At 39.4% G+C, this 15,795-nt stretch overlaps 1 protein-coding gene and 1 long non-coding RNA gene across 4 annotated transcripts in view; one reads left to right on the forward strand and one right to left on the reverse strand.

Annotated features, from left to right (window-relative positions):
- The window catches only part of pcdh12 (protocadherin 12), a 27,513-nt gene extending 16,620 nt beyond the window's left edge, over nt 1-10,893 (forward strand). Inside the window, exons 2-5 of one of the 2 annotated variants that reach the window (XM_023416470.2) lie at nt 2,246-2,331; nt 5,697-5,848; nt 10,007-10,171; nt 10,353-10,893. In XM_023416470.2, coding sequence (XP_023272238.1) covers nt 2,246-2,331; nt 5,697-5,848; nt 10,007-10,171; nt 10,353-10,612 — 663 coding nt within the window. In that variant the 3' untranslated portion in view covers nt 10,613-10,893. The remainder of the gene's footprint in view (nt 1-2,245; nt 2,332-5,696; nt 5,849-10,006; nt 10,172-10,352) is intronic. The other variant, XM_023416471.2, reaches the window with a different exon arrangement.
- LOC147818545 (uncharacterized) lies at nt 5,711-10,414 on the reverse strand. Of its 2 annotated transcripts, none has more exons than XR_015437876.1 (4): nt 10,276-10,414; nt 9,990-10,166; nt 8,143-8,205; nt 5,711-5,845 (listed from the first exon to the last, which is right to left on the reverse strand). It is a non-coding gene; the product is annotated as an uncharacterized LOC147818545 (long non-coding RNA). The 2 variants fall into 2 exon arrangements; XR_015437877.1 differs by lacking the exon at nt 5,711-5,845 and adding an exon at nt 6,955-7,417.
- Nucleotides 10,894-15,795: the final 4,902 nt, after the last annotated feature.

Below are 15,795 nucleotides of genomic sequence, written 5' to 3' on the forward strand. Positions count from 1 at the left end.
AAAAAAAAATGTCATAGTATAATAAGGCATAAAAATTTGAAAAAAGTCATAGTATAATAAGGCATATAAATGTGAAAAAACGTCATAGTATAGTTAGGCATAAAAATGTCAAAAAAAATGTCATAGTATAATAAGGCATAAAAATTTGAAAAAAGTCATAGTATAATAAGGCATAAAAATGTGAAAAAACGTCATAGTATAGTAAGGCATAAAAATTACGAAAAAATGTATAGTAAAGTAAGGCATAAAAATGTCAAAAAAACCTCATAGTATAGTAAGGCATAAAAATGTCATAGTATAGTAAGGCATAAAAGTGTCATACTATAATAAGGCATGAAAATATTAGTATAGTAAAGCATAAAAACATCAGAAAATGTCATAGTATAAAAAGGCATAAAAATGTGAAAAACGTCATGGTATAGTAAGGCATAAAAACATCAGTAACTGTCATACTATAGTAAGCCATAAAAAGTAAAAAAAAACCATAGTACAGTAAGGCATAAAAACATCATGTTTTAATAAGGTATAAAAAGTCATAGTATACAAAGGCATAAAAACATCAGAAAACATCATAGTATAGTAAGGCTTAAAACATCATAGTGTAAAAAGGTATAAAAACATCATAGTACACTAAAGCATAAAACATCAGAAAACATCATAGTATAGTCAGGTATAAAAATGTGAAAAACGTTACATTATAGTAATGCATAAAAACTTGATTGTACAGTAAGGTATGAATATGTCAAAAAACATCATAATATAACAAGGTATAAAAATGCAATTGTACACCAAGGCATAAAAACATCAGAAAATGTCATAGTATAGTAAGGCATGAAAATTCAAAAAAACGACATAGTATAGTAAGGCATAAAAAGTCAAAAAAACTACATAGTATAATAAGGTATAAAAAAGTTATACTATAATGAGGCATAAAAACATCAGAAAACGTCATAGTATAGTAAGACATAAATATGTGAAAAACGTCATAGTATAGTAAGGCATGAAAACATCTGAAAACGTCATAGTATAGTCAGCCATAAAAAGTAAAAAAATATGACATAGTATAGTAAGGCATAAAAATGTGAAAAACCACAGAAAAACATCAGAAAATGACATAGTATAATAAGGAATAAGAACATCAGAAAATGTCATAGTATAGTAAAACATAAAAATGTGAGAAACGTTATATTATAGTAAGGCATAAAAACATCAGAATGTGTCATATTATAGAAAGGCATAAAAATGGGAAAAACGTCATGGTATAGTAAGGAATAAGAACATCAGAAAACGTCATATTATAGTAAGGTATAAAAATGTAATTGTACAGTAAGATATGAATATGTCAAAAAACAACATAGTATAACAAGGTACAAAAATGTCAAAGCATAGTAAGGTGTAAAAATGTCAAAAAATGTCATATTATAGTAAAGCATAAAAACATCAGAAATCGTTATTGTGTAGTTTGGCATAAAAAGTCAAAAAAACAACATGGTATAATAAGGCATAACAATGTGAAAAACGAAATTGTACATTAAGGTATGAATATGTCAAAAAACATCATGGTATAACATGGTACAAAAATATCATGTTATAGTAAGGCATAAAAACATCAAAAAATCGTTATAGTATAGTAAAGCATAAAAAGTCAAAAAAACAACATAGTATAGAATACATCAGAAAACATCATAGTATAGTCATGCATAAATATGTAAATGGATAATAAGGCATAAAAATGTTCAGAAAAACGTCATATTATAAGTAAGGCATAAAAAACTCATAGTATTCATTTTGACATTTTCATGTGATTCTTCTATAGAAATTCGACTTATATTCTGATATATCCACCATTTTAACTCCTGTCAGAAACCTGACTGCTAGCCTCCAGAAGACTGAAGCCAGGGTTAGCTTGCTAGTTAACGTAAGCTAACATGGTTAAAAAACTTCAGTTGCCATTTTTCTGATGACGTTGCGGTTGTCTTGGAGATTTAGCCTCTTGGAGGGCACATTGGAATGATCTAATATGACTTTACTCCAAACATAGTGCAAAGGAGTTCACTCAAATATTGGTCGGGACGATTCTGTCCTCCCAAAATGTTCGTAGGGACATGTCCCTGCTGGCTATTTGCAAATCTACACCCTTGTTTTAGCCTGATGTTTTTAGCCATTATTCACCTCTCTCTCTCTTTCACCTTCACCCCTCCTCTCCTCCCTCTTCCTCCCTCTTCCTCCTTCTTCCTCCCTGCAGCAGATCTCCCAGCTCCTTTCCCTCCTCCGGCAAGGTCAGCTGCAGCCAAGGCCAAACTTCCGGGGGAACAAATATTCTCATCGCAGGTCAGTCTGACTCCTCCTCCTCCTCCTCCTCCTCCTCCTCCTCCTCCCTCGTCTCCTCCTCTGATGTAGACTCAGCAAAACCACAACAAAGGCAAAAAACCAACGAGCTCCTTCTGCTTTTCCTTTATTTATGTTTCATTTTAGACATAATGAAGGTTTTTTATTACTTTTTATTACTTTACCCTATAACACTATGGTCACACATGTTCACTGTATTAAACCATCCAGTTTCATCTCAGAGAAACTTTGTACTTTTTGTTTGTGAAAATGTTTAAAAATTGTCTGAACAAAAGTTACACAGAGTTAAAGTAAGAAAACAGTGAACAAACTAAACCAAACCCAAACACAACCTTGAATCTCACCCTGGAAGCCGAACATTCATCCCAACAGCTGGTGTGAAATTCAGTTTGACAAACAGAAATTGGTGATTTAATAACAAAGTCACCTTTTCTGTTATAATTGGAAACATGTATCTGATATGAACAGTTAACTTTATATGATGTGGTGAGTAAGAGCCATAAACCACCGTCTGTCTCCTGTGGTTTTCAGTCTTTAAAATGAAAACAGAGAAGCTGGATTTAGTTTTCTGTTTTGACCACCACCACACTTCAACTTTCTCGTAGATTCGACGCCACATAAACACTCAAATGTTCTTTCTTTGAACATTGAAACTGTAATATAATATAATATAATATAATATAATATAATAAACATTTTGTCATTGTGTCACAAAGATGGGACCAAATCCTATCCTGGTCTTTTCCTCCTCTCCTTCATCACTCTCCTCATCATCAGAGGTTTGTTTGAGAGCCAGCTGGCTGCAGGTCTCAGACTGTGATCACTGCTGCGTCCTCTGATCAAACCAGACTTCCTCTGATAGCAGGACAGGCAGACATTAAAGGGGAATGCCACCCATTTAAAGAACTCACAGATGTCTCTCCTGAACCTGAACGTTTCTGTGCAAAGATCCTCTCTTTTATTTCTTCAGAAGGGGAAAAAATGTTTTTAGGCTTTGTGTGATAATGTGAGAATAATAACCACCTGATTAAAAGTTATAGGCCACATTTAAATAAAGCAGCCTCTTCTCCAGTTACTGCACATGTTGACAGCCACAGCATCACTGTGTCCAGAGCATTGTGTAATATCACTCCAGACTTTATTTCATGCTGTTGTTGTGGGGATAAATTTCTCTTTTATCACAACTGGACAGGCAGAGGCTCTGACTCCGATGTCATATGGAAAAGTTCAAACACTTAAATCAGTGTTCAGACAAAACCATTGGAAGAATAATTAGACATCTGTACACAAACAGTTTTTACAGTATGAATCCTGACTGAAGAGACGGATGCAAAAAAACAACACATTCATTAAACATATAGACACAAAAAGAGTCGAGATCTCTGGTTCAACTTCACCTGCTTCCACACAGAAGGTAAAAGTCCAGTAACACTCACAGTGCAGAGAACAACTTTATTTTCAGACCAGTGCAAAGATAAGACAATGTGTACACAGCTTTTCTTTTCTGGGTAAAACAAGTGCTGCAAAAACAGACGGTGACTTCACTTCTGTAAACAGTGTCTCAGCGCTTTAGAGTCAGTTAGATTGACTTTTTTTTAAATGAAGGGACTCTGGGTTCAAGTTGACGCGGTGAAAGGCGATGAATGTCGTCCTCCGTGTTTCTGACCGACTGACCTGCTGTGACTGAAATAACAGCAGCAGACAAACAGGACACGAAGTGAAACGCTCAATGTCACAGGAAGAGTGTCTCATAACCCCCGTGAGTGTTGAAGTGCAGGGCAGGTTATAGCAGCTCTGTCTGACTGATTCACAGGAAGCAGTGTACCTCGGCGTCGCCGTGGCGATGAGATTAGATCTGACATCACCTTGATAGAAACACAGCAAACAGTCGCATGAATCATTCTGTCATTTGTAAAGATTTTGGAGGCGATGACAAACTTTGTTGAAGGCTGGATTATTAAGTTTAATTAATTACAAATATCAATGAATAAAATTTTACAAAATAGTGGAAAAGGCCCATTTTTATTCCCTGGATCACAGGTAACATATTCAAATATCTGTTGTCTGAGTCAAAAACCTTAAAAATGTGCAGAATTTGTTTTTAAATTTTGGCTTAAAAATGATTTAAACTATAAAAAATAAAAAAAAACAACCCAAACTGTCAATTAACAACTTGATTTAAACTGTTTGTTTGTCTGGGGAAATAACAATGACAGTTTCTGCCCCCAGTAGAAGGTTATTGTTTCTGTAAAGGTTCATATGTTGTTTTAAATTTAAATCGTCATCATGTCTCTGTTGACACTGACGTGGTGTTTAAAGTGTTTCTTCACCAAATCCATGAAGAAAAGCTTGAACTGAAACAAGTGGCATCAACTCACCTCAGAGTCTGATAAGATTTTAATCTTCAGCACTGGAATAAAATGAAGCTATTTACTCCAGAGTGACTAACTCTGTGAGCTCACCTTTATCTGACTGGCACTTCCTGTCTGAACCTGCCTGCAGCCACACGCTCTGATACTGCAGCTCTGAAGGATCAGAGGTGTGTGTGTGAGAGTGTGTGTGAGAGTGTGTGTGAGTGTGTGTGAGAGTGTGTGTGAGTGGTTGTTGGTGGTTATCACTGGATTTGTCACCTAACACCTCAGGAATTTTATCACCATTTTATCTCTCTACAGCAAAACCTCTGGAGCTCAGTCCGGGTTTTATCAGGGTTTATGTTCTTTGTTTCTCTGTGACAAAGAAGAAGAAAAATCTGTGATAAGAAACACTGAGGGAATGACCGCTAAATGAGCAATTGATGACATTTTTTTTTGTGTGTTTTATTTATTATTTTCATCCGATTTCATTGGTCATTTGTATTTTCTGTAAATTGTGAAAAGCAGCTGAATGTTTCAGTGAGAACTTCTGTCTGGAAAATGCTTTAAAAAATGCAGCAAAAGTTTTGCAAAAGTTTCTCAAACCAAGTAATAAAATTTCAAACCTTTATTTTTTTTTTGTTTTGTTATTAAACTTTATTTATTTATTTGAAATACAGGTTATACATGAAGCTTTTAACATTGTCATTATGTTACAGGCTTCAGTCGCCTCCTACCACAGAGCAATGAAACCTTTATTTCTTAATACTTCATCAGTTCAATGTGTCTATTCTTGTTGATATAAAATATAAAATGTTCAATAAGAACTTTTCTTTTGAGTTTTGACGTTAAAAAACAAAATCCTACGTTTGTTTCACGGAAAACTGATGAAAACAAACCCACTGACTGAGGATTCCTTCAGTCAGAAAGTTTCTGATGTTATCTGACAGTTGTGTGTGTGTGTGTGTGTGTGTGTGTGTGTGTGTGTGTGTGTAGATATGGAGGCCAGGACTGTTCTGATTGGCAGAGCACCAAAGACAGTGGACACGGTGAAAGCGAGGCTGGAGATGTGGACTGGGAACCAGGAAGAGACTCACCCATAGACCCACAGCTGGAGGAGGGGCTCAACAACCTGCTCAACAACGCTGGTACACACACACACACACACACACACACACGCACACGCACACACACACACACATTAATATGTCAAAAAAATATGTGGAGTTCTTTATTAAAATTAAAAATAACCAGGCCCACACGTAGCTGTAGTATCATTACACAGTTTTGTAGTAATTTCTTTCACAAAGTAAGTGGAACTCTGACTCTGCTGAACTTTTCTATTTAAAGAGACAAACAGTAAACTACACTGGTGTCACTGAGTTTAGCGGCGACCTCCTGCTGAAACTCTCTGATCCATCAGGACAAAAGCAGCTGCACTTTGACCCCTGCAGAATATACAGACTGATCACTTACAATGGACACACACTGGCAAAGGTAGAAAACAGGACGACAGCAGGAAATAACACAGTGGCAGGTTACACATCCACATCCACCCACACACTCCGCTCCTCTGAGCTTCAGATCTGCTCACAAACATGTTATTTCTTTGTCTTCAAATGGGATTTTCTGTGTTTTTATGGTTGAAAATTCTCACAAACTTGTAAAAAAAAATCTCATTAGAATCAGTTTCCTTTAAACAACCAAACACCAACAGAAACTATGAGCTTGTCAGAGTTATCATTGTGTTAACGTACGGTTTATTAGCCTGTTAGCATTACTTTAATGTTATTAGCATGCTATAGTGATATTGCTATGAGTTTGATGAGCATGTTAGTGTTGTTAGCATAATAATGTTCATGATAATGTTATTAGCATGTGACAGTCATTAGCGTGTTTGTGTTATTAGCATGTTAGTGATACTTTAATGTTGTTAGCGTGCTATATTGATATGAGTTTAATGTTCATGATATGTCATTAGCGCATGACTGTCATTATCATGTTTGTGCTATTAGCATGTTAGTGTTGTTAGCATATCATAGTGATATTACTATGATAGTTTTATGACCATGTGAGTGTTATTAGCATGATAATGTCATTAGCATGTGACGGTTTGTTTTATTAGCATGCTATTGTGATATTTCTATGATAGCTCAATGAGCATGTTAGTTTTATTAATATGATAATGGTCATGATAATGTCATTAGCACATGATGGTTATTAGCGTGTTTGTGCTATTAGCATGTTAGTGTTGTTAGCATGATGGTTTCCTAAGAATGGTAGTGATGATTTTTGAGCGTGGTCGTTTTAGAACGTTAGCGCTAATAGCTTGTTAGTGTATAAACTTAATAGTGTTGTTAGCATTAATGTTATTTCTGATATTAGCATGTGTTAGGTCACTGGACACGTCCATGATATCCACCTTCATGTCCTCATTTCTGTTATGAAAACATGGCCGCCGTCTTTACTGAAGCTTTACCAAGATATTTTCACTGAAACTCACTCACTGAAGACTTATTGTGTAGCTGGGAGTTCCTCTGTGGTATGTAGGCCAGTTTTTACAATGTGTGAGTGTGTACAGTAGGTGTGTGTGTGTGTGTGTGTGTGTGTGTGTGAGTGTGTGTGTGTGTTAAACACTTTCTTCCTGGTATTGTGGTGGTCGGAGTCTCAGGGCGAGTAGAGGGGTTTACCGCCTGATGATGGTCGAGCGAGCTTTGCTTTATGACAGGAGAGAGAGAAACAAAAGTGTGAGTGGGAGTGTGTTGTGTTGTGTGTGTGATGCTTGACTCACCTTTCACCCTGCAGGCTCTATTATCACTGTAACTTACACCAGAGTACTATGACTACTAACTGTGTGTGTGTGTGTGTGTGTGTGAGTGTGTTTCCTTCTCGATCAGTTGGGACTGTGGTTGTGTTCTCTCTCTGTTGTTAAATATAACCTTATGAACATGAGTGTCATGTTAAACCACGTGTGCAGCTCCCTCCATTAAAAGACAGGAGAATGTATGTATGTATGTGATTTGTTTGCAAAGTGTTTATTTAATTAATTACATGCAGAACAGAGAGGCAGTGATCAGTTCCACCTCTAAGACTATTATATTACAGGCAGGAACCAAAACAGTTGTGTAGTTAACTAGAGAATAAACTGACGATGCGTCAAACGTATTTTATTTAGAGTTAAATGTCGACTGTTTTCAGCAGACAGTCTAACAGCTGATTTCGACTCTGTTACCCGTGATCCGCCTTTTTTTGGTGTTTATATAAATAAAGAGGAAAACATGGAGGCGATCTCTAAAATGGTGAAATCAAAAGATAAAACTGACTTAGTTCTGAGTGTGTATTTAAACCCTGATCTTGTCCCTTAACACATTAATGAGCCACACAGTTTATTTTGCCTCAGTCCCACACACACACACAAAAACACACACACACACACACTGACCTCAAAATGTGGATTAATCCGCTGCTGAAAATAGTCCCCAACGAAGGCTCTATGTGTAACTGTCTGTAAAATAAACACACAGATATTTGTGTTTAGATATCGACATATGAAGCAGGAGTTAAACAGTCAGAGAGTCACAGACAGTCGGGAGGTTAGAAAGTGTTTAAATGAACACATTGTGTATTTCAGTGTAATCGTGGGATTTGTTGACACTAAGGAAAACAGGCTGATTCTCAAACGTCCTGTATTTGTCTGTTTTGTTCCTGTGCAACTCTGAACCTCGTGTTTCTGTTGAAGCTTGAAGTTAGTTAAAGTAATACATGACCTTTTAAACATGAAATGCTGATTTCTTACATCATTTCTTCCTACACTGATTCAGAAGACTTAAAGCACTCTGTGTTGAAGTTTGATTTGATTGAATTTCCAGGTTAAACACGGCGACGGTGGTTTTAAACTGCAGACTTCTTGTCTGTGAAGAAACTCGACACATTCAGTCATTTAAAGAGGATTTCATGTTCGGAGGATCTTTGCCAAAACAAAGGGAGGAAAGGAGGGTTAGGGCGGAGAGGTTAACTCTGGGGGCGGTCTGTGCCACACTGGGTGTATGCATTAGACTGTGTGTGTGTGTGTGTGTGTGTGTGTGTGTGTGTGTGTGTGTGTGTGTGTGTGTTGCAGTTGTTGTTGAAGTTAATTCCCTGCATCTGGTGGTGGTTAGATGAAGGAGACCTCAGCTCTGGAGCTGATTAGTCTGAGCTGATGAGCTGATGCAGTTTTTACTCGTCTACGTTCTTCTGTTTTATTTATGTTGATGCGGCGTCTCACACGTCTCTGTGTGTGGTCACTAATGAACGAGCAGGTCAGACAGAGCTAGAAGCTGCTCCGGCCTCTCTGCTCCTCATCCTCAGTTTCTCCTTTAAACGTGTTTCCTTGGACGAGGACGCCGTCACGCCGCCTCTCTCGTCTCACCTCCAGCGAGATAATCGCACACATACATGAGCCGTTTCCAGCGACACGCTGAGAGGATCTGTCACGGTCTGCAGCCTGAATTAGATCAGATGAAACTGAAATAGCTCTGATGGGAAATCAAGCCGCTGCACGAGCAGATAACAACAACCAGGAAGAGCCGGACGTAAACAGGATGTAGTGAGGATAAGAAGTGAGGGTGTTAAACATCAGGAGTTGAAGTTTTTATTTCACGCTGATGTCCAGTGCACAGCTTGTTTCACTGTAAATGAGTAAATGAAATGAGACGTATAATCATCTGGGTTTGTTTGTGACTCAGAGTCTGACACACCCGGCGGTTACGCCTCTGACACTGACTGGAATAATCAGAGTGGAGGCGGCGAGCAGGGCAGCAGCAGCGGTGTGGACGTGATGTGTAGCGTACGCTGGACGCCATGGACGGCAGGAAAAGCCCCGTTGACAGCAGCCAGATAAAACCACTGTGTCATTTCCTCCTTTTCCTGCCTCGTCCTCGTCCAACAGTCGGACAAAGACTAACAGGGAACATTAAACTTCCTCTGTGACCCGCTGTGAGGAGGCGCATCAGGACAGGGACGGTGGGAGAGTCTTGTGTCGTTGCATCAGACAGATTTCACACTGATTTTACAAATCACTGAAAGATCAGAACACATCTCCTTTTTACCAACACACACTCACAGACCAATGGCTGTGCAGCTTTATACTTCATTACTATATACTATTCATTATCTGCCATTCTGCAGGATGAGTACTTTTACTTGTGGTACTCGTATATTTTGATTCTAATACTTTTGTATTTTTAAGTCAAATTCTCAAGGAAATCTGGGATTATAACAAAGAAAATATTCCTCATTTCATTGACTCACTCTCTCTCTTCCTACAGATGACGTCTTCTCGGAGGTCAACGACCCGGCCTGGATGGCCAGACTCTCTCTCCCGCTCACTGGCGATTACCACGACAACGTTTTTGTCCCCAATGGGCCTCCGTCCCCAGAAACTGAGCACCTTCCCCGGGACGCCCTGGACTCCTCGTCCTTCTCCACCTTCGGTAAAACAGAACGTCACTGCTGAAAACAACACAGCAGTTAAATCTGCTTAATTACTTTATATAAACAAAGTTGGTATAAATAAAAAATTGCAAATCTTTCTCACCTTAAGTTAGAATTTGTGTTTTCAGTTCCCAGAAACAGCAGCAGAGTGACACCTCCTTGTTTTCTTCCTCCTCTCAGGTAAAACTCCAGAGAAGGACGGCCCACTGGGCGGGACCCTCCTGTCTGAGGTCAGCACGCTGTTTGAGATGCTGATGACGCAGAAGGCCGACGCCCACCCCGGCCCTCGCCCGGACGTCCTGTACCGACTGTCTGCGGCGTACCGGCGCTCGCTGGGCCTGGACGGCGCCGCCACACCTGCAGCAGGCAACGCAGCAAGGAACTCTGGGAACACTGAGAAGAGGTCGGGCCCGGCTGCACCATCAGGACGTTATCAATAAATCTGTTCACTGAGCACCGGAAGAGACTGAGAGCGGACGGACGCAGCTCGGAACAGGAAGTGAACTGTTGGAAACTGTTTCAATGATTGTGATTGAAAAGACTGAAACTGTAAATAATGATAAATAAGAATGAAAGCGTAAACGTACAGGATGTGTCACTTTCAACGCGTCTTGTGTCGATACAGTGACGAGACTGGTGACTCCGACCAGGATAAAAAGATGTTTGTGTGGTTGAGCAGAGGTTGGTGAGAATCAGCCAATCAAAGGGAAGGAAAACAAAAGGTAGAAAAACTGAAGAGCGGATAGATGTCACGAGTAGAGATGAAACATCACGGGGTCCGGCTACGCCCCACGATTAGCTTTACCGTTTAAATTTTAATTATCACTATAACCATGGCTGATTAACATGGTTAATTACTGCGGTTAATTTGAGTCACGTTAGGTTCTGTACGGCATCAACCAGCAACAGTCTCCCAGACGCTTGCGTGGCGAGTAACGTGGGTTTGTTAATGTGTCGCGAAGACAGCGACGGTGCCGGACGAGAGTTGTGATGTCATCACACCTAGTCAGATGTGTTGGACATGTTTTTGTTTTAATGTTTAAATGCAAACAGTCGCTTGGTGAAATGATAATTCTGATCACTACATTTCTCTACTGTCTCATGTTTAGTCGAGACACAGACAGACAACAGCTGAAGCTGCAGAGACCGACAGACGATCTGAAGTGTTGGTTTACACTCTGAGACACTTATGAGGGAATGAGGAGCAGGTGCACAGGTGTGTGTGGGGGATCAGGTGAGCAGAGGTGGTGAGGCAGCTACTGGACAGGTGGAGGAGGACAGGGGAGGTTGGTGAAGACGTCTGCGGTTGTTGAGCGTCCGTACACCGGTTCATGAATATACTGTAGGTGTGTTGAAAATGACAGATCCTGTTACTGACGTGGTGCTACAGCATCAGGTGCTTCAATTCAGGTTTTAATCAACAGTAAACGACTGGAATCAAACATCTGTTTGTTCCAGGATATTTACTCTGAAAAACAAGAAGGACAAAAGACAAAAAAAAACAGACAATGATTTGATAGAAAAACAGGAAGTGAAGGGAGGAACTGAGCAGGAACTTCAATAACAAAAAGAATTTGTCTTAAACAGTGAATCCAAACGCTGGAAATGTTTGTGGCTTCCTTGTTTCAGATTCTCTCTGACCTGAAATCTCTGAACCTTCGTCTCCATGTTTCCTAATAAAGCTGAATAAACCTCACTGTCGTTCAGACTTCGCTCGGCGGAGAGTGAGCGAGCGACCGGGGGGAAATGTCTCTTTGTCTTTTTTTGTTTTTCCTCAAGACTAAACAACAACACAGAGCTGAATGAAGGGAAGAAAAAGTGTCTGTTGTCTGAACTTCCTGTGTCCAGCAGCTCTGAAGTCACATATTGGAATATTCCTGTGTAGGTAAGTTTATTCAGGATGTTGAATTATTCAGTTTGTCTCTTAAATTATTGGTTTTTTAACTTCCATCCAAAGTTTTTCTTAGTTGTAGTTTTCTTTACTGTAATTTGGAAACCAGATGAACAGCACTTTGTACAAAGTCTTTTGTAAAACCTTTAAAAAAAAAAAAAAATTGTATCAATATTTTTGTGTCATTGAAAGAAAGATTTGTAACTTTTTCAATAAAATGTGTATCATTAACATCATGTGACTCAGAACTTCATTGGAAAAACATGTGAAGAAGAATGTGTCTTTAAAGGAGGACTCACCGTCTGTGGCTCAAACGTTTGGTCTCCTGCTTATTTTAGCTCGGACACGTATTTCTTTAAAGGTTAAAGTCTGAGTGAAGCTCAGTGTTTTCACGGGAGCCAGAGTGTGTGTTTTCCTTTGTGCACAGCGCCCTCTGGAGTTTAAAAGACACAGGTACACAGTGTGAGATCACAGAAGACGAATACCTCCATCTAGTGGCAGCGTCAGGTAACAGCAACAGAAGGAACGCTGCCACTCAGAGCAGCAGCTCAGCATCTAAACAGACTGAAAGAGGAAGAGTGGATTAGACAGAAGTCTAATGTAAAACACTGTTAGACACAAAATGATGCTGAAACACTGAGAGAATGAAAACAAATAAACATAAGAAAAAAACCATCATGATCAGAAACTAAGAGAAATGAAGAGTCCCGGGGGAGATGGAAAAACCCAGACGTGCAACATGGAAACATTTGGAAAGATCATTTTGAAAGACTACATGAGCAAATTGAAAGTCTGATTTTTATTTAAGTTAAAGTACTGGAGTAAAAATACTTACTCAACTACTCAAAAGTATATTTTTTATAATACACTGACTTTTTAAAACCTGTAGAATAAAAAGCTGTAAAATGTGTCAAACTGTCCATAATGGTGAAATGTCCTCACAACGATGGTTTCAAACCAAAATTAGTCAACACAACAATAGAAAGACACACACACACACACACACACACACACACACACACACACTTTATTGAATTGAATCACTGACATTGAATCACTGACATTCACGCCAACGAAGCACAAAGACATGAACTGAACTGAAATTGAAACTGAATGGATTCTGCAGGAGTTCACTTCCTTCTTTCGCCAGTTAAAATCCAACATCGTTCAGGAGGCGTCCGACGAGCTGCGAGCGTCTGTAATGAGCCTCCAGCCTGCAGAGGAAATATTAATTTAAAAGACAAACTGGTCCAGTTTAGCTTGAGCTTGAGAAACAAAAAGAGCAAAGCAAACACTTTTTCTTCCCCCGCAGATGGAGAATAAACAGGTAGGAGAGGGAGCAGCAGCCCTGTGGCAGGAAATAGATCTGGAAGCAGCTAATGCACAGTTTGCTATTAAATGTGCCACCTGTGAGTTACTGAACGCGAGAGAAACCAAAAATCTAATAAAAACTCGATTAAAACAACACTAGTATTTTATTTGTAAACCCCAATAATACAAGCGCCGCAGTATAAATTCATTTCTGGTAGAAATGTGAGGATGTTTGGGCGGGAGAGTGAATCCCAGGAGGAGCTGATGTGGAGGAGGGAAAGTAGATTCACCTGCTGCAGAATAAAGCAGCCGGGCCTCGGTGGGAATATGTAAAGAAACAATAAATAAAAGCAGAAGTAGTGTTAGAACAACAGGTGTTTAATTTTGCTCCAGTCATCTCAGATGATGAAAGAGCTGAAATATTATTCAAGGCTGTGGAAATAAACTGTTGTTTGTTTTACAAAGGGGAAAAAAAGAGGGAAAGAAACGAGTGGAACTTCTGTTTGTGAGTCGTTTATTTTCATTTCATTTTCTGATGATGACAACTGGGGTCCACCAGTATCTGCTGAGTCTGTTAGTATTGTTTATAAAGATTTCAACTTGTCTATGTGAAAATTGAAATGATGAATATTAGTGGAGTAGTCATGGTGACGCATGTTAACACTGTGGTGACTGTAGGTCAGTCACAGACACTGTTAAAAACACTGTTTGAGAACGAACACGCTCTCCACGAGTCCGTACTGACACACCTGACCATCACATCACATGACCATCCCAGAGCAGCGGGCATGTGCGTGCCGGTCTAAACAGGAAGTAGATTGTCCACGCTGCAGTTTCAGAAAATACTACAAATGAGTTGAGTTTTCAATCAAAGTAATTTCCCTGTGAATTCATTGTTCAGGCCTGATAACAGCAGTTATAAAAACATCTTCTCCTCTTTCAGGAAACAACATATCAGACAATCTGAGCTGATGAAATTTCGACCAAACATATAAATAAGGGTTTTATTTTCCCTGGTGCAGCCGGAGTGAGAGCTTATAGTTCCTGTCCGACGAGTCTCCCTGCAGCATCAGACACATTCAGCTTCATAAAAAATGCACAAGCTGCTGCATGTACTTTAAACCCGTCTGTGTGAGGACGATCACTTCGTCCATTACTACTGTACATTAACATTAAAATCTGCTGCGCCTAAACACAACTTATGTAAACACCACGATGCAACACCGAAAATATTTTGTATTATCTTGCTCTTCCACGGGGTTAAACCGCTGGTGGGTTTTTTGGCCCCCAGGCTTGCCGTAGGCTGCTTCTTTGAGCTATGTTTTGCTGTTTTGACTTCACACACAACTCCTCCAAAACGACTTGCTGCTCTGCGGCTCGGGCTGCAGTTATTGATTGTTTTGGCAAAATTCCTGCCAAGTGGTGGACGAAAGGAGATAAAAAGCCTCTTTTTGGGCTGTTTTTCCCCCGTTAGCTGTAATTCACCTGAAGTTTACAACCTGCACTTCTGACCGTGGCTGCAGGATTCATTTTAGTTTCTATTTTTTTCACCTCTGTTCTTTTACATATATTCTATTAGCTCGGGGAGGGGGACACGATGACTATCGACTTTTCCAACTTTGTTTCTTAACTTTATTAAACTTTTTCTTTTTCCCATGTTCAGTGACGTTAACTCTTAACTTTTACCTATCAACAAATAACAAACTATTCAGCAGAGAAACTGCTTTTCAATGTTTTATGATGCTGTTGAAGGTTTGTTTACATCAGGAACAGTGTTTTCACTTTTGTGGCTCCATTTCAACTAAACTCCAAATTCTCCTAATTTTGGATTCAATATCTCATAAAATGAAAATATGCTGTATCATGCACCAGTTTTATTTTATTATATGCAATAAAAACTAAAAGATAATTAAATAAAATAGCAATGAGAAACTCGCTGCAACAGACATTTAAATGAAAGAATTTCTTATTGGTAATTATTAAGTTTCTTTCTGAAAACCATCATTTAATTTACGGCAAAAGAAAATCAGTATTTTACGTTACAATATTTTATTTTGACATTTAAGAGGAAACTTTATTTTGAACAGATGAGGTGTGTCTAGTAAAAACAACTTGAACTCTGCAGCGTTTTGTTGAGTTAAGAAGTTTGGAGATGTGTTTGACTCGAACCGAACAACAGCAGCACTCCTGGGTTGAGACTCTTGCTGCTCAATGGACTGAGTGGACTGGGCAGACTGGGCAGACTGGGTGGACTGGGCAGACTGGGCAGACTGGGTGGACTGGGCAGACTGGGCAGACTGGACAGACTGGGTGGACTTGGTGGACTGGGTTGGACTGGGCAGACTGGGTGGACTGGGTGGACTGGGTGGACTGGGTGGACTGGGCAGACTGGGCGGACTGGGTGGACTGGGCGGACTGGGC

Source organism: Seriola lalandi, unplaced genomic scaffold (genome assembly GCF_002814215.2).
Source record: "Seriola lalandi dorsalis isolate HSWRI2012SDOR001 ecotype SW California unplaced genomic scaffold, Sedor1 jcf7180002054565, whole genome shotgun sequence".
NCBI classification, from domain to species: domain Eukaryota; kingdom Metazoa; phylum Chordata; class Actinopteri; order Carangiformes; family Carangidae; genus Seriola; species Seriola lalandi.